At 38.8% G+C, this 18,972-nt stretch overlaps 1 protein-coding gene across 9 annotated transcripts in view; it reads left to right on the forward strand.

Moving 5' to 3' along the window:
* NTNG1 (netrin G1) overlaps positions 1–18,972 on the forward strand; it is a 348,392-nt gene that overhangs the window by 1,803 nt on the left and 327,617 nt on the right. For 8 of the 9 annotated variants that reach the window (XM_086717715.1, XM_086717721.1, XM_086717712.1 and 5 more), the window contains exon 2: positions 6,952–7,706. In XM_086717715.1, the coding sequence (XP_086573841.1) occupies positions 7,461–7,706 (246 nt within the window). In that variant the 5' untranslated portion in view covers positions 6,952–7,460. Of the gene's footprint in view, positions 1–124; positions 280–6,951; positions 7,707–18,972 lie in introns of those variants that run through there. The other variant, XM_086717714.1, reaches the window with a different exon arrangement.

The following is an 18,972-nucleotide window of genomic DNA, read 5'->3' on the forward strand; positions in this document are numbered from 1 at the left end:
GCGCGGGGCTGGGGGTCCGCAGAGTCCTCTCCCACGGCGGGCCGGGCGCGAGCGGGACCCCGGGGCTGCTGCGGCGGCGGCGGCTCAGGTCCACACCCCATCCCTCTCGCTCCCCACGCGCCCGGGAGGAGGCTCGGCGGGAGCTGCCGCCGCCCGCCCGTGCGCCGCCCGCGGGCTCCGCTGCTGCGGCCGCCGCCCGAGGCGCACCCGGCTGGGCAGGGCCGCCGCCCCGCGCCGTCGGTCGGCTCCCGGCCGGCGCAAGGGCAAGCGGGCCACACGGTAAGTGCAGCCGGCGTCCCCCTCCTCCGGAGACCCGCGCGTCTCGTCTTGGCCCCTCTCCCCCCACCCCCAACCCCGGGCTCCCTCCCTCCCTCCGCCCCCCTCCCCCCCACCCCGCCCCTGCGATCCACAGGCGGGAGGGAGGCTCCGGGTGGGCGAGGAACTTTGCGAAGCGCCTTGAGGAGGCAGCGCGCGGAGCCGCGGCGCGCACACAACCCGCACACTCTCACACCCACACGCGAGTCTTCCTGGGTGTGCGCCCCGAGCGGGTTACGTGTCTGTGAGTGTTGCCTCCGGAGCCCGGGCGCGGGGTCTGTGCCTCGGCGGACGCACGGACGGGCACCCTGCGCGCTCCCCCTCTCACGCGCACACACCTGGCCACACACAACGCGCCAGAGGATTCTTTTTTTCCTTTTGCCAATTGTCTTTGCTTGGGGAGAAAACTTGCCCTCTTGCCGGCCCTGTGGAGCCGGTGGCCACACTGAGAGCTTTTGAAGTCTCTTTCTTTTAATCTCCGCTATTGGTGCGAGATTAAAGCATTACTATCCCATGGTGTGCAGCTGGGGAGAAGGGAAAATTCAAAGAGGGAAAGACTTGATGTAGGAATGCTGTGTGGAATATTTTGCTCAGATTCTTTGGTGGCATGACATTAACCGGTTGGCGCAATCGTCTAGGGACACTGAATTCCTGTCCTATATGTATCTGTGGATATCTATATATAATACAAATAATCCCGAATATTATTGGGCCCAAAATAACCAATTAAGTGATTCATACACGCGAAAAGTTCGATAAAAAAAGAAACTGCGCCCTCTGCTGTTTATTCTAGTAACCTCACCAGGGGACCTCCACCCTCCACCCCATCCACTTAGGTTGTCATCTTGCAGGGCTTGCAGGAAAATTCCTAGCGGGGATTTTAAAGGAACTTTATTTGGAGAAGTCGGAGGTTGCGTTCCCATCGTCGCATCAGGTATAGATTTCCAGAGAGTACAGGCTTTTGTTACCCAACTCCCCCTCCATTCTTCTCTGCACTCCGAACGGTAATGGAACCCCTCGTTATCATAACAGTTTGTCAGTCTTTGGAATGGAAAATTCTGAGTAAGATTCAGAATTCCACCAAGCATATGGCATATCTGGCACTCGTATTGCTCTAGAAATAAGGCCCTATTTTATGACTGAAAACACTAAAAGTTTTCCTATCTTACAGAAATGGTGGTGGTGGGGGGGGACTACCCAGAAAGATCCTCCAACAAAATGCTTTATTCAAATTTACGTAATAGTTAAGCTTGTTAGAAAAAGTTTCCCAGAAATTGTCTTTTCCGGAGACGGGACCAGGTTTTTCTGATTTGCCTAGACCTTGAGCGTATCTCTAACCTGTGGGGAATTAGCAACCTCAGATTTCTTTAAGTATTTTGAACTGTATCACTTTGAATGTCTTATCTTCCCCGCCCCCCCCCCCCCCCCCCGCCCTTTCTCTTTGGCAAAGGAAAGGCCGTTCAATAACTGTCCAAGATTCTTTTGGAAGATAAGCAACTTTCAGTTTTTCATGAAGATAAAATTTGGGCCTTTGCATGTGGATAAGGATACAAAGGGGAAAAAAATGCATCAAGTGTTTTACACTTAATGTTGTTACAGTTTACAAACGTAAGGGATGTATTTCCTTTTCTGGAAGCCATGAAGTGACATCTGTTTCGCCACTAAAGACCAACATGAGGGCATTCAGAATTCCACATACTGGCTATTAATTTGGTGATACTTCCTACTGTGAAATTTAAGAGATATAATCCTAAAATTTTGTAAGAAAACAATTTATTTGCACACAAAGCTTTTTTTTTTCTATTGAAATTTTTGTTTTGTCAGCTTTCACAGGGCACGTGTGTTAAAGTGATTCAGGTTAGCTTTTTTAGGAGGAAGCCAGTGTATTTTGCAGTTTCCTTTTGTATATTTGCAGTTGGTGCAACTACTTGTCTGCTTCCATTATTATTCTGAAAAAAATTTGTCAAAGAATTAAACCATTACACATTTAGTTGATATGTTTTCTAACTGTTGTAAAGATTTGGAGAGTTTTGGAGTTATGAGAGCATCAGGGCGCTTGGAGAGAAAAAAATTCATGCAACTCAGAAAGTCAATTATTGTGTTAACAAAAATGTATGTGTGTGTGTGTGTGTGTGTGTGTGTGTGTGTGTGTGTCATATTATAGGTCAGTAAGAGATGTAGCATACTTTAAAAAAATAATTTCATCTTCAGAATCCAGAGTTTTGTTTCAGAACTTCAGGTGGGTGTACATTTTCTTAAATGTGTGTTTGAAACCTTGGATGTCTGAACTTCCCTGTGTAAGAAGGCAAGATTTGCTGTTGTATGGGAATGAAACCCCAGATTTCTTCTAGGCTTAACTGATTCTGAAATAATTTTATGTATTATCCCATCCCCAAACATCCTGCCAAGTATATGCTATCTGATTTCTCTAATCATTCTTCTGTCTGTGAAAACTGAGATTTTTCAAATACGAAGGTGTGCTATTCGGTTTTATTAAGAATCTCATGATAGGCAGTTGCTCATAATACCCAATCAAGAATGAATAAGATATGCCAATGGCGTTGTAATACATGTTAAATTCCTTACATTTTGAGAGACAGTTAGCAAAAGAATAGAAGCAAATCTTTTCCATTAAGATGACTAGGAAATGCTTTCTTCACAACAAATAAATAAATGCAAAGAGCATTCAGTATATCTTAAATGTCTTGTCTAGTCCATCTCATTATGACAGTGTTTGAATCTGCTAATTTTGGTGGGTTATAGAATTTGGGTAATATCTTTATCTCTTTATACTTTTCACTCAATGAAATGTGATGATAGTCCATGTTCTTTTTGTTCCTTCCCATTCAGAAACATGCATATTTATAAAAGTCTTAATGTCTATGAGGAATGAGTCAATAGCTGTCTATTTCAGGTGCCCCTGAAGAGCTGAATATTTATGGAATAAATAGCCTACTACCACCAACCCCACCTCCTAGTGAAATTATATAATAAAACGAATGAGCTGGAGTTAACAGATTTACTGTCAATATTTTCCTCTCAGTTGATGAATTTGGCGATTGTTTTTAGAATATAATTGTCTATAATTTTGATCATTATTACTTCCGTGTAATATTTTGTAAGACTTCTCTTCTAGTGAGGGAAAGGGCCTGTGAAGGATCTTATGCAAAGTTAATCCAAGGTGGAAGGGAATTAGCTACAGAAGCCTGGAGAAAGATGTCTCATGGATGCAAAGCCATGTTATAGCCCATTTTAGTACAGATCAGTAATATCTGTCAACTTGAGGACATGACATAATTTTATGTTTTTACATTGGCTCTGCACATTTATATACCAGTGAGAGTCTTTGGAGTTCTCATAGCATATTAGTGGTTATTTTTTATCAAAGAGGACTTCTCAGTACTTTAGTGTGTAGGTAGAGATGATAGCATTATTTGAGTACAGTGAGTTTCCAAGATTTGCAAAGCAAAGAACTAGAACTGGGGCTGCCCAGAGCTCTTCTGAAGCTGCTCACATTTAGGTGATGCAGACACCTGATACAATTGAAAGCCCATATTATTTGGCAATCAGTTCAGTTATGGGCCAGAAGGGGTTGGTTTACTATATTAAACCTTCAAATATGTCATTGACTGTCTTTGTCATAATCCGTTTGCTTCGATATTTGCTGTGATGACCTAGCTTTTAAGAAGCAATTGATGATTTTAACCTGGTTGAAAGCATAGCCAGATGGGAACCAGTGCCATTAAGACAATAGAGGTTAGGGGGTAAACAATATTCTATTTTCATATCATTTTGTTTTCTTTGAAAACTCCATAATTATACTTTAATGGCAACTTTTCCATTTTGACAGAGGCTTCCTTTCCCACTGTGTGTCATGACAGTTCACAAATTTAATTTCTTACTAATTTTAAACTAAGAGGATTTTCTTTGAAGTATATGTGGCACTGAAAAAAGTAAGGAGACCTTATATAAAGAATACACACTAGAATACATGCTACAAATACAAAAATTAGAATGAAATTAAGCAATTATGTTAAAGAACAGCTTAGTGACCCTCTGCTCCTGATCTGTAATATGCGTGGTCAATATCTTTTTCTGTGTCAATGGGAGCTCATTAAATGTAAATTCTGCAGACTAACTGAGCCATGCCATATTAGTGCTTGCCAAAGCTTGACATTTTTAATACATTAATAATATGTCTGTAATGTAATGGAAAACTATTAATCACAACTGGTTATGTGCCAGAAATTTAAGCTATAATTGGCTGCTTCTTGTCAAGAATGTCTGTCGCACAGTCCTGCAACTGCCTAATATTCAAATATCTTGCACTCCTCTGCGTTTTTCCTTGTCAGTGCTCTAAATTCGATCAATGGTGTAGTCCATAATTCTGTGTAATGACCATCATTATAATTCTGCTATACTTTAATGAGAATTCGTTCTATTGGGATTGCTGTTGTATCAGGAAACAGTAACAGGCTCACATACATTTCCTTAGTGTCCAAATTTTTCACGTACAGCCACCTGGTCATCCTTTATTTTGTGGTTGTAGTAAGGCAAAATGTGGATAAAGAAAGGGATATAAGACATAAATAGATTAGGGGATAACATTTACTGTTTAACAAAAAAAGTGAAGATTAAGCTCTGAGAGCATTCAAATATGTACTTAAGGTCACATTTGAAAAACAGTATTAAAAACTAATTCATAATTTTCACTTGGTACACTCAGAGCAGTCCATTCCTGGCCTTCAAGATTATATTGTTCTTGATAAATAAGTTGCTAAGTATTTGAAATTAAGAATTGAAGTTAATAAGTTCTAGTCTAGTAGATTTTACCCTTCTGCTGTCTGTTGTGATGCCCAGTTCCCCTACACCCCATGAGAGTCTTCTTGTGATAACAGAGTAGTACACACAGTTGAAAATGCATCTAGAAAATGTGCATGTGTATTATTTTCACAACCTTTTCAGATTATTAATTGTCAAATTGTTGGATGTTTCTTAAAATATCAACTTAAAATTAACACCAAATCTGAAAAAGCAGAAGGCTGTGCTAGCCACAACACATGCTTCTCTGTGATTTTTTCTTTTTAGCTTAAGATATCAAAATGTGCCCAACACGGTATAGTGTAGTCTTTATGTCACAAGGAGGAGGCAGATTCAAATCAGCAGTTTATACATGTTTAGACAAACTGCTAATTATTGCTTCGTAGGAACCCAAATATTCAACACTTTTCCTAATAGAAAATATCACAAATTGCAGCTGGATGATAACATTTTATGAATTGAATATAATGAAAATTGCACTTGCATCCATAAAGCAATTATTATAAATTACTTTGCTATGGAAACACTATTCAGCCATCCCTTGGCATTTCATAGTCTCTGTGGCTTAGTTCATTTTAAGATGGTGCATTATTTAAATATATTGAATTCCTTTTACAAGATTGTTTGAAGATAGTGAACTTCCCTATTTAAACTGCTTAATGTGAATTAAAGGGTCTGTAATGGTATTTTCTAAACTGTGGGCTTTTTTGTCCTTTTCAATTGTTTAAAAAATAGTTAATTATTGGGACTATGACACGATGAACCAACTAATTACACAAATACCTCTTTTTTACACCTGGGTTCCAAATGTTATTTTTTGTTTAGATTTGGACAGTGATCTCTAAAGAGAAAAGTTGCCAGTTAAACTCACCAATGACTAGTACTCATAGTTATGTAGGCTGCATTATCAGTTGACCAAAAGTACTTTTAAACAGTAATTTTTATTTTCTGTTAGAATTAGTGCCATATTATTCTGCTTCATGGCCTGTTAACTCACCCTCAGCTGTTTTTATATGTGCATTTTAAATTGTGCATTTTACTACAGAGCTTTTAGTTTTAAGGCAGCGTATAATATTTGCCTTTGGGACAAATTCTCTTCTGTTACAAAAAGTAAGTGCAAATGCAGATGTAATGGCTATAAAAAGATGTAAGAAAATAGAAAATTCTTATGAAAGGAAAATTTGCTCCTTTGGTTTTATTTTTGAGTATTTTTTCCAGAGAGCCAAGTTATCTTTATCACTAAATGCAACTAAACAAAAGAGGCTAAATTCTTCCATATAATGAGCAAATCCAGAGGGACAGCCTTGTGCCAACAATGCCAGTTTTTCACTCGGACTAACAAAAGCTAAGAAATGTACAAGGAATTTAGAGATTTTTAGGGTCTCTTTGCCAATAGACAAAAGGCATACAAGTAGTTGTCACTTCTTTGTCATTGTTATAAAAGCGTTCATTTTCCCCCATTGTTCTCCTGTAAGATTTTCTAGCATTGCAATCCATGAGAAATGTTTAAATCTAGCTGCTTGCTCTCAGTTTTGTCAAGATGGAAATATGATTTTTGAAGCGAAAACCTGTAACTCACCTGGAACATGCACATCTGTCTTTGTTACGGAAGAGTTAAGTCCTTCGTATCAAAATTCTCCCCAATGTGAATGATTTCTGTGGTTTGCTCATTCTAGCAAAGCATCGGCGTAAAGGTTATCCATATTACACCAATTTGCTTTATATTGCATCAACCCTCCCAAATGTCAACATATCAAACATTTTGTAATGCATCGATTCTAGGGCAATAACTTTTACTCTTCCTGTTTCTTAAAGGGTGTTGGTGCCAGAAGGAAAGAATGATTGATGAGAAGCAGACACCGGGCTATAGACACTCATCCTTTTGCTTCAGATACTATCAGTACATCTGAGCATCCCTTGTGAGCCACGAGCACTGAGGATCACCCAGGGTTATCGGATGTACAACGGCAGAGCCATCACATCGCTAAATCATCCTTTGCTCCTGGACATCTTTTACAAAAACCAAACTAGACCTGAGTGTAATAGATACGTTCTAGGACAACGAAAAAGCTGCACGTTGTTGGCGATGCCTACCGCACAAGTATGTTAGACTTCCACCCAAATCCTCGATATACCTGAACACGCACAATATCAACCCTTGGCTTTTAGATTTGGAATCTACATTGAGATTTCATCCTCTTTTTTTTTTTTTTTTAATATATAGACTTACCTACATATACACATATATGTATATGTAAAAGGGACATAGATCACAAATAAGCAAACCCTGCTTTATTACCACAAAGATTGCCAAGAATTTAGAGATGTATTTGTCAAGATTCCTGTCAATTCATGCCCTTTGGGTTACAGTGTCCTCAGTGATGCAGCCCTACCCTTTGGTATGGGGACATTACGATGTGTGTAAGACTCAGATTTACACAGAAGAAGGGAAAGTTTGGGATTACATGGCCTGTCAGCCGGAATCCACGGACATGACCAAATATCTGAAAGTAAAACTGGATCCTCCGGACATTACCTGTGGAGACCCTCCTGAGACATTCTGTGCAATGGTGAGGCAACCCTTTTGAATAGAATGTTTCATATTAAGTGGAGGCATGTCATTTACATGTACAGATGTGGTGAGTGTGAAAACTCAAGCAATGAGCTGAATCTGCTGGTGGCAGATTGGTGCTAATAGGCTAGCTTTCTTCTCGGTGGAGGTTTGCAGGACCTGGGATTACGATTCGCAGGGTGATTCATGCACTGGAACGTGCCTTCTGCCTTCCTTACAAACTGAAGCTTCCACTGAAACAGGCGTACTGTATATAACTGAGAAAAGAGAGTTTGGCTGAGGGTTCAGTTTCAGATTGGAGTCTGGGAATATGATTAGGCCAAATGTCTTATAGTAAAGGATAAAATCCATTGGTAAACCAACTTTAGAAAAACAAAGTTCTCTTCACATGCCTGTATAGGGCCACCCTTGAGGTTCATTGTTCAAGGCTAGGTTAGAGTTCATGGTTTTCCTCATCAGGAAACTGATGTGATGTGGAAGTCCTTGGTTAGGAGGTCAGTGAGAAGAGAAGCAAAGAAGAGAGGAGGTAATGCCTCCAGAAAAGTCTTCTTTGTCAACTCATGTAGGGTCCTTATTTTCAAGGGTCCTGGTTTTCTATGGGTACTTTAAATACGAATGTTGGAATGTTGAAAGCATATTTGCTGAAAAGTAGTGACCTCGGCATACAAATTCAGATACTATCCTTTTGAGAGGCCAAGTTAAAGAATTCATTGTTTTCGTGGTGTACATCAGTCTTTTCCGGGGTGAAAAGTTAAATGTTATGTGAAAGGAGAACTTTGGAGTGACACATGGGATTTTCACTAAGGACATGGTTGAAAGTTTACCTAAAGGTATTAGTCACGAGTTTGGTGATTAAGCTGATGTAAATGAAGGTGCTAGAGAGTCCAGATAGTGTGTTCATTTGGTTTATGTCATTTTTTTTTTTTTTTATTATTACAGGCGGTCTTTATTTGGTAGAGGAATTGTGATCCCATTTTCCCCCACGTAACAGATATAATCATATGGCAGATTTTAATAGTATTCTTATCTGACTTTATTATCTTGAACCCGGCCTGGCATTTTCAGGATAGTGAAACTATTAATCAAAGTAGCATCTGTTCACAGTCCCCAGTGAGTTAAATTAGCATAAGATCATCTTAGACCTAGCACTGTGGAAAAGGTTTTGTAACAGGCAACAATTTTGAGCAATAAAGAGTGTTTTTACCTAAAAGCTAACGGCTTGCCATTTTTCAGAAGTGCCTTTGGGGACTGGTTTGAATTATAGTCTAAACCTGATTTTGTGGAGGGTGAGAAAAAGATCTTGGCTATTAGGTGTCACAATGACTAAAGTGCCCTGAAAGACTAAATATTTCAAAGAGAGGACCCGTCTCTCTGGGAAACAGGTATGTGCTTTGCAAAAAAAACACAAAAAACAAAAAACAAACCAAAAAACCAAAAAACGTACATTTTAGAAACCAGAGACTTCTAGAAGAGTACTTCATTCAAACACATTAGCAAAACTATAATAAATCTGTAAAAGAGCAGGGACATTTGTTGCCTTTGCGTAAGGTCTTTGATAATCTCTCATAAAAGGTCAAATTTAAGATCTCATTGCAAATTTGGAGTGAAATTGCTGTGCAGGTGATAAGTTGTGCACTCCTCACAGCAGAGAATGAGTTCTGGGCCAACTGTTCATATTATGAAGAACACTCTAGCTCTATATATTGGTTTGCATGACACTTGTAGCAATATGCCTCTTCTGGAATTGTTTAATAATTTACAGATTGAAGTAAAAGAGCAGACATCTTTCTGCAGCGTGCCGTTTCCACTTGCATAGGTCCTGTATAGTGTGTTCAACCTGTAATTTAAATATGCAGCTTTTCTGATCTCAGCCCCTGGCAAGAAAAGGCAAGTTCGGCACTGTTCCTGTCCTTTTGGGGAAGGGTTTATTGACTGGGTGTCTTTAGTGTGCCTCTCTTTCCGATCATGAGTGGGAAAGGGCACATTACAGAACTTCTCATGCTTCTCATGCCTTTCACAGCACATGGTGTAAGGTCTTTAAGCAAGTCAGTTCCCTACCAGTTCCCTAGCTATGTGATGTTAAAGACCAAAAGAGAAAAAAGAATTAAAGTGATATCCCTCAACTTTCTCAAGTGCAATAATATGTATACTTTGTATGTTTACCCCAAGATCCACAAGACCGCCTTTTCAAAGGCTACATCTGAGTATGAGGCAGGTATTTGGAAGCCTTGGTGCATGTAAACTTGTCACGGAGCAGAAACGTTTTTCAAGGGAGAGTGTACGATTTGTGCGATGTTACCTATCAGTGCCTAATTTGGACTCCTTAATATGCATATGATTGGCAGAACAGATTTAATAATCTATCCTTTAAGCACATACTTTGGGGCTATTTGTATGCATATTATATGCCAAGTCAATGATAATGGCCTAATAGGGCAACACTTCCTCTCTCTAGTTTTGGATTTTCCATAAAACTCTTTAGTGTAAGGGTTCCTGACACCAGGCTGTAAAGCTGTCTCAGGATGCTGTCATATCAGACCTGTTTAGGTGCTCCCTAGCCCAAGGTCTAATGGGAATCCATAAAGTCATTTGTGTTATGATTTTCACACTTTCCTCCTTGACACACACATCCATCCCTTCCTGCTCCCTCAGAGTTGTTATGGCCCATTACATCAGCGTTGCTGCCACATAAGCACAATCACTACTTAGCCCTTATATGTAAATGTTTGCTGCAAAATGGTTTCAGAAATCACCTGCTTAGTTACTGACACCCTTATTAGCTGTGAGTATAACAATTCTGAACACTAAGGGCACATTTGGTGAGAGAAATACCCTGAAATTCCCCTGGCTGATTTGTATAAAGTTGAAGTTCATTGGCAATGTGTTAAGAGTCAGTGTTGCCGCTTTCTGCACTTGCTCCATCATTATGTGGCTGTGACTATCCAGGAATGCAGCATATAGTTTATGGTGAAATTTTAGGGAAAAAAGGGCCACGTGATTCTGTTTGACAATAGATCTCGGCTTGCTAACCCAGATGACCTGTTTAATAACTCTTTAATATATAGTGGTTTTAAATTGCTGTATATTAGTACTACCAGTATTTGTGAACATAAATTTTATGGGAGAACTCTGCCGTTCCTATTCATGACAGTAAAATAGGGGAAACATATACACATATACACACATCTATATGAATTGTGTATATTGAGACTAATATATATGAATTGTATATAATGAGACGATACATCTTCTTTTTAATTTAATGTATTCTTTTTAAGCTGTTGGTGGCCCAAGAAATATCTCTGCTAAGGAGGAAGAATCTGAATCATAGACGCATAGATTAGGCTTTTTGTTTTTTAGGCTGGGGTAATATGTTAGTATAGATCATGTCCTTCTTCCAGCCACATAAAAGCTTCACATAGCACAGCTTTGTCAGAAAACACGGATCATCCAGTGACGACAATTTGTTTCAATTTGCATAAAGAGCAAATAGGATGATCTGAACCCGTGTGTAAAGCTGAAGTGACAACACAAAGCTATGACTTGTTCTTTGTGTTTAGACAAACTTAGCTGTCATATCTGCACGCAACACCCCAGTGGCTTAAAAATGGCAAAATTATCTGCAATTATCTCCAGCCTGCAGCTAATTTTCTGGATAAGTTAAACAGAAGCTTTGAAAGGAAGCCCACAGACGGAAGAAGTCATGTGCGTTTGTACAATTGATGGTGCAGCAGTGCTGATGACTGTGGAAATGGGAGCCCTTGAGAGCTGCTGTGGATTTCAGAGCCAACCAAAACTAAATTAGGAAACAAAGATTATTAAAAAGTCTTCTGTGCCTGTAATTGTGGCATAATATTATGAGGTGGACATTAAGTGTTTCCCTTGGAGACCCTCGGCATCATGAATGCAGTGCGCCTTTAATTACAAGTAGACTCATATTACTAAAAAAAAGGGAGAAAATAAAGTACTCTGAGGTGTAGTTAGCAATACCCTCATTATGTTTACTGAAATAATTAAAAGAAAGGATGTAATTTTTCTAAATAAAATGTCAGAATTTGAAATGAAAATGGATTTTCTTTAGGAAATGTACGAATGTGTGCCCCTGCTCTTGATAGGCGTTTACTCAAGTACCATAACAGGCCTATTAATGATCGTTCCATATTATGCTATTTCCAGATAGACTCCTATTAAGAAAAAAAATACCTTAATTATCGTAACCATTGTGGATAGAACATATTTCATTTTGTTCAAATGGAATTTAGGAAAGTAGTGGAAAGCCTTTGGGTTTTATGATTTTAACGGAACCCAGCGGGATGGTGAGGGGTAATGCATAGTTGCAGGGCAATCCAGAACTTAAATTTCGAATTTGACATCAGTGCAGGTTGCCATCTGGTGGCTATCAGGTGGCCTCTGAGAAATTAGTTTGATAAACTGAGTTACATTTTCAGTGACAAGGCATTAATATCAATTTTCCAAAAACTGGAAATGACATTGACTTATATGATAATCAAATAATCTTAAAATAACTCTGTTCACATGAAATGTAATTCAATAAATGAATGAAGTTTTAATAACAGTGACATCTTTCATTTGAACTGATTTATCCCTTAATTATCCCAGAATGGAATTTAAAAAATAAAAACCATCAGTTCCTTCATTACTAACACTTCATTGTTATTTAGTTCATTATTTAGACTCATTTCTTAGAAAAGTTTAATTCACGTTTGAAATGAATTCAGTTTCATGGAGATCAATCTTTTTGATCTATCACTGTATCAAGTATTTCCTTGTTGAGGAGCCTACCATAGCTCCTTATTGTCTGTTGCATCAAGTCTAAAGTACTGTAGCTGGGTTTTAAATCTGGTTGTATTCAACCTTTTTTCCCATTCCCACTAGGACCTTGTGTATGGCACCTTCAGGGAACTTATGGCTAATGATCTGATTGGGAGGGGGCTACTGCATTTGGATTGAAGTTCAGTGGCATGGCATGAACAGAATATTATGGGGAGGGAGCTTGGGAGGGAGTTGGTAAAGATTATGGTGGGGCTAACAAAACTTAAAACCACGTCATGTCACTGAATGTTCTCAGATAGTGTTCTCTGTGTTTGCAAGTGCCTCTGTCTGTGTTGCGCTGAGGCTTCACAAGTAGTATTCCAGACTACTGAATGCAGAGTGAAGTGAGCAGAGTCATACAGCACATGCAAAACTGAGAGGTGGTGGTGTGAATCAAAGTCAAATAACATGTGTTCCCTGCCTCCAAAGGAAATCAAGGAGTCCTAAGAAAAATGAATAAAAAAGTAGTGTGTACTCAGAGGCTGGGGGAGGAGAGCAGCAAAGCCAGCATTCAGAATTTAAAGGTGAAACATTATTTTGCTGCATATCAAAGGGCCACTTGGAGAATACTATCTGGTAGCCAAGTGCCTGATGCTCAACAATGTCTGAAAAAGATAGAAAAAGGCTGGGTGGGTCAGATGCAAGCACAGTGTTTAAATGACAGCCTAGTGGCCTGGTTAAGGGTAGAATGGCTCCTTATGTCTGGCAGGATGGAATAGGAGGGAAAATCATAAAACGTGTTGAGTTAGACCTATATATATGCCATATATATAAATATGCATATACACATGTGTGTATATATATGTAACATACATACATAATATATATGTATGTATGTATTTTTTTTAACTTAGTTAATGCTGGAGTGTGCTAAGATAAGCATGGCTCATCTACCTGGAGCTCCAATTTTACACAAAGATTAGGAGAAGCATTTAACTGAATGCACAAATGCAAGGTTTTTAAAGATGAAACACTCCTCAGTCCCCCAAGGAGTAATCTTATCTGCTCTCTGTGGAGGGGAATATCACTGAAAAGTGTGAAAAGCAACATCCTAAAAATACCATAGCCCTTCCAGATTGTTTTAGGGTCTCTCAGGCATTATTCTCCAGACTTTGGTGAGGTGGGCTTGCTCTCCGAGCTTTGGGACTGTACACGGGTCCTAGGCTGGCATCTTGATCGTCTGATGTTGAAAACTAGTGTCATCACACAGGAAGTCCCTCATCTCATGTGTTTTCTCTGCGAGGACAAGCAGAGGACATTCCTCTTGCTTGGAATCGTCTGTGCTTCTCTGCACTTCTGTTGATTCCACCCATCCTTCAAGGTCTGTGTGTTTCTTTATATGTACTTCCTGCCAATTTCAGCACATATCATTTTGTTGACTGAGTATATATGTTAGCTCTGCCTGTGTACTGCACTGTGTGGTACCATTTAGCACTTATTACATCTTACTGATTAATACACCCACATGCACATTTGTTTTGTGTGTTTATTGTATCCTGATTCTTTATCTGGATCACCACTCTTTAAATGAGATGATATGTAAGAAAGCCTACCGGGACTCAACAGAGACTGTGCATTATATTGCTTTCCTACTTCATAGCATTTAATATATTCCTAGGGAACAAATAAATAATAGCATGCTTTTAATTGATTAATTGATCAGTTGTTTCAATGTAGTATTTGACTTTCTAGAATGTTTTCTGTTTCTTGGGAACTTTTATCATGAATCTGTTTCCTCTGTAAATTAAGAAACAACTGGAAAAGTTTGGCTGCTGTACTTGGGCAGCTTATGATGATGTTCTCAAGAGAGGTGAGAGAGGCAAAATCTACTCACAGTTCCAACACTGAAAGCGTATATAAGGGATTTTTAAACTCCATTTCTCATTGAATCTTTGAAATGTATTTTTCCAAATAGAAAATTTGGAAAAAAAAATTAGAAGAGCTTCACATGCAACATTGAAGTGATTTTGTCATATTTCTTATGAGTCTCTCTCTCTCTCTAAATATATATTTTGTTTTACAAAATTGGAATCGTATCACATACATTTTTTTCATCTTTTTTTCCCATTTACTGCTACACTTATAGCATTTACTTGTATCATTATATATTCTTAGGAAATATGGTTTTGATAGCTATAAAGATCTGATTATGTGGATATACAATATTTTATTTAATTACCCTCTCACCTTGACAGCTTAATGTTCTTTTCTATTGGTTATATATTATCGGTTACATGCAGTGGTGAACATATATCAATGTAGTCTTTTTTATTGAACATATCCTTCTTCTCCCACATTCAAAACTTCCCATATTAAATGCACATGTTAAAATTTTTTTTAATGTTTATTTATTTTTGACAGAGAGAGAGAGACAGAGCATGAGCGGGGGAGGGACAGAGAGAGAGGGAGACACAGAATCCAAAGCAGGCTCCAGGTTCTGAGCTGTCAGCATAGAGCCCGACACAGGGCTCGAACTCACAGACCACGAGATCATGACCTGAGCTGAAGTTGGACGCTCAACCGACTGAGCCACCCAGGCGCCCCTAAAATTTTTTTTTAAATGTCTATTTATTTTTGAGACAGAGAGAGTATGAGCAGGGGAGGAGCAGAGAGAGAGGGAGACACAGAATCTGAAGCAGACTCCAGGCTCTGAGCTGTCAGCACAGAGCCTGATGCAGGGCTCTAACCCATGAACCGTGAGATCATGACCTGAGCTGAAGTCAGAAGCTTAACCGACTGAGCCATCTAGGCACCCACACATGTGTTTTGATTGTTGAGCTCCTTATATTGTATTTGGCTGAGGCTATAGAGTAGGGCTATGTTCTTGCATTCCCTAGAGTGGAATGAAATAGACATTCTGTTTGTCAGTCAGGGGGACTGAAATCAGCATGTGTGACTTAGGCAGGCCCCTCTCTGGGCATTGCTCTTCTTTACGTGGACTTGAGAGAGCTTCTAGAGATAGGAGGAAGACAGCTTCTGCCACACAGTAGAGAGCAAAGTCAGGGGACCTCTTTGGGAGCAACAAGCTAAAAATGGGCAAATTACACCGTATAAACAGTACTTGTGGCTTTAAAATTTGCTTTAAATTGATCCTCAGTGAGAAATACATTTTATATTACAACTCATTAAACACATGCTTTCCATATACACCACCAAAACAAAAGCTTCACAAAGAAAGTACTTACCCTTCCTGGGTGCTATGCCCTCTGGTAATTTTTTCTCCCCTTATAGTTCTTCTTCACCTTTAGCAAATAATTGAAAATCATATTTTGATTGTGATCCACAGATTATAGGTAGGATTGTTCTTGAAACTCTGAATAAATGGGAAAATTCTGTGCGCATCATTGTATAACTTCCTTTTTTAAATTCAACATTATGTGTTTGAGATTTACTGCTATGTAGTATTCTACCACATGGATTTTTCTTTAATCAATCTTCTATTTCTAGACATTTAGTTTGTTTGATTTTTACATTTTAAGGCTCTTGACTGGAGTCAAATTGTCCTCCAGAAAGATGATTAGTTCACACTCTGCTTTTAAGCATTTTACAAAAAATGTGCTAGGCGTGAGATTCTCAACTGGAAATTCTTAAATATTCTTCTAATGTAGGGCCTTAGCAGATAAGTGAAAATATGTACTTTACCAAAAAGAATAGTGATAAGATTATCCTTATTGCCACCATCTTTTCTGCCGAGGTAATAACTTCTGTGATTTTGTATTGATAAATGGAAATATTGGAAGGTGAGATTACATTTAATTTTTTAAGGATGTACTTTTTGCTTCTTGATTAGACTGATTTTTAATGTTTCTTGGCCAGGGGCACCTGGGTAGCTGAGTAGGTTGGACCTCTGACTTCAGCTCAGATCATGATCTAGCAGTTCTTGAGTTCGAGCCCCTTGTCCAGCTCTGTGCTGACAGCTCAGAGCCTGGAGCCTGCTTTGGATTCTGCGTTTCCCTTTCTCTCTGCTCCTCCCCCGCTCATGCTCTGTCTCTCTCTCTCTCAAAAATTTTTTTTTAATGTTTAGATTGATTTTTAATGTTTCTAGGCCATTTAAAATTTCTTATTCCCAATTGTAGTAGTTTTTGCACTTATTGCCTTTTTCCTCCTATTTTTTCTGTTCAAGCCAGCAATTAAAAATATGTATATTTGGGCCTTTTAAACAGATACCATTTTTTTGTCAGTTGATTAAGTTAAAATTGCGAGTATCCTTTCTTCCAGAAGAACAGGTCTTGTTTCAGGGTCTTTTGCACACCCTTCATCTTGTGGAAATTTTATATATTCTTGCAGGAGATTTTGGTGGCAGGGTGTCATCATCTCAAAGCTGAGAAAAATTTATTTGTGTGCCCCCTCATATCTTTTGTTCCTAATGTAAGAGCTTGGAGAAGTTGTTATTTACCCTAAGTCAAGCACCCCTTTTCATTTAGTATCATCCTTTGGAAACAGTTGCATACTGAAACATATTAATTGTATAAAGTGGCTGGTGTGAAATCTGCTTTAGTTTTATTTCACCAGACCAATGGGCAGACTGGTTTTTCATGTGCCATTTTTAGATTTCAGAATTTCTTTTCTTACAAAAGGGGAAAGTGCTGAAAGTTGTTTCACACGCATAATATTGGAAAAGAACTTACTGAGATTGGCAGGTTGTAAGTTTCTTCCCATCTTTCTGGGAATAGATAGATTCACATAGTATCAGTTCCATGAAAATTAAAGATGTGAGCCAAGAAAGAGCCAGAATTGGTTTTCATTCTTTGACCTACTTTGAAACTGACTTCTAAAATATTAAATGAAGAATTGAACTGGATATTGCTTCGGTACAAAGAAATAGCTCTTTTTGTTCCAGAGGGTTGATGTCCATTGAGAAGTCTAGCAGCTTACATTATAATCAGGTCTTGTCTGAACAATGGTTTTTCACCATTCCATGTAACTTTTTGTTTCTTTCCTGTTGCTCTCTCTCCTTCTTGGAAATGATGAAAGGAAGAAATCAAATACACTTCCAAGCAACTCTCCCTCAAGGGAAAGGATAATTCAACATAAATGGTCAACTCAAGTTGCAAGAAGAGGATATGTGCATGATAAAGAGAGTGAGCTGGTAGGCAATCTGAGGTTGGCTGTGATGCCTGGACCACTCCATAAGGATTTTGATTTCAAAGATTAGAAGACTAATAACATACGTGGTGTTGGGGAGCATTCTCATCAATGTGTCTACTGTCTGACTCAGAATAGCGTTCTATTTAGCCATCACTGGAGACAGTGCTTTAAATAGTGCCTAGCACAGTGTGAAGCAGATAATAGTACTTAATGCATGCTTGTTGAACTGAACGTGTGCTATGTTTTTACAAATAACGTTTGTAGCTGATATTTATCAAGAGCCTGCATGGTACCATGCACTGTACTGACTAAACATCAGCCTTTGTTGGTTCATATAATCTTCAATCCCATCGTTATCCTTATTTAGCAGGTGGAATAATCGAGGCATGAGGTTAAATAACTTTTCCAACCAAGTAGTCGGAACAGGATATAAACCCAGACAGTATGACATGCATTCCCTACTCATAAACCATACTATAAATTCCTCCCTAATTTTGTTTGTAGTATGTGGGATAAAACCATCACAAAAACCGTTTTTAAAATTACATTTATGATTTGGACTATGAACACAATACTATGATTTTGTTATTTAAAATGCCTTTTATCTGAAATAACCTCAGAAAATTGGATTCTGTAAACAGTGTGTGGAATGTTGGAAATACACATTATGTGATGAGTGTCTTCATTCAGGGATAAGAGAACCAATCAACAGTGTTTGTTTCCATTCCTGCTTTCTTTTCCATTAACGTGTTCATATAAATGGAAATAAGCTGTTAGAAATCATACAGAGCGGAGTACATATTGTGTTCACCATCTAAAACCAGAATAATAAGTCAGCAACTGTTGGCTAGTTAACAAAATCATATTCTTGTGGGGGAGGTGTTGAGAAAAGTAGTTAGCATGATGCTTTTGATTTTTTTTTTAACACTATCAATAACAACTGTTATATAGCCAACCCCCTCCATGCTGTCTCCACTCGGATGTCTAGTAGGCATTTTAAACTTAACACATTTATTATAGAACTCTTGATTTCTTCTCCCCAAATGGATTTTGCCTGTAGTCTTTCCCATATCTATAAACAGCAGCTTATATTTATCTAGTTGCTCAAGATGAAAAATCTAGGAATCCTCCTTAACTCCTTTATGTCCTTCACAACAGATATCAACAAGTCCTGTTAGCTAAACTTCCAAATATATCCCAAATCAGTTGCTTTTCACCCTCTCTACTGCTAACAACCAGGTCCCAAACAGCTTTATACCTAGGCTAGACTTCTGCAGTATTCCCTAACTCTTGCCCTGTTACCAAATTCACATAGGTTTTATAGTATTATAATATAGAGCACA

This window comes from Puma concolor, chromosome C1 (assembly GCF_028749965.1).
Source record: "Puma concolor isolate L17-30 chromosome C1, mPumCon1.1.hap2, whole genome shotgun sequence".
Taxonomy (NCBI): Eukaryota; Metazoa; Chordata; class Mammalia; order Carnivora; family Felidae; genus Puma; species Puma concolor.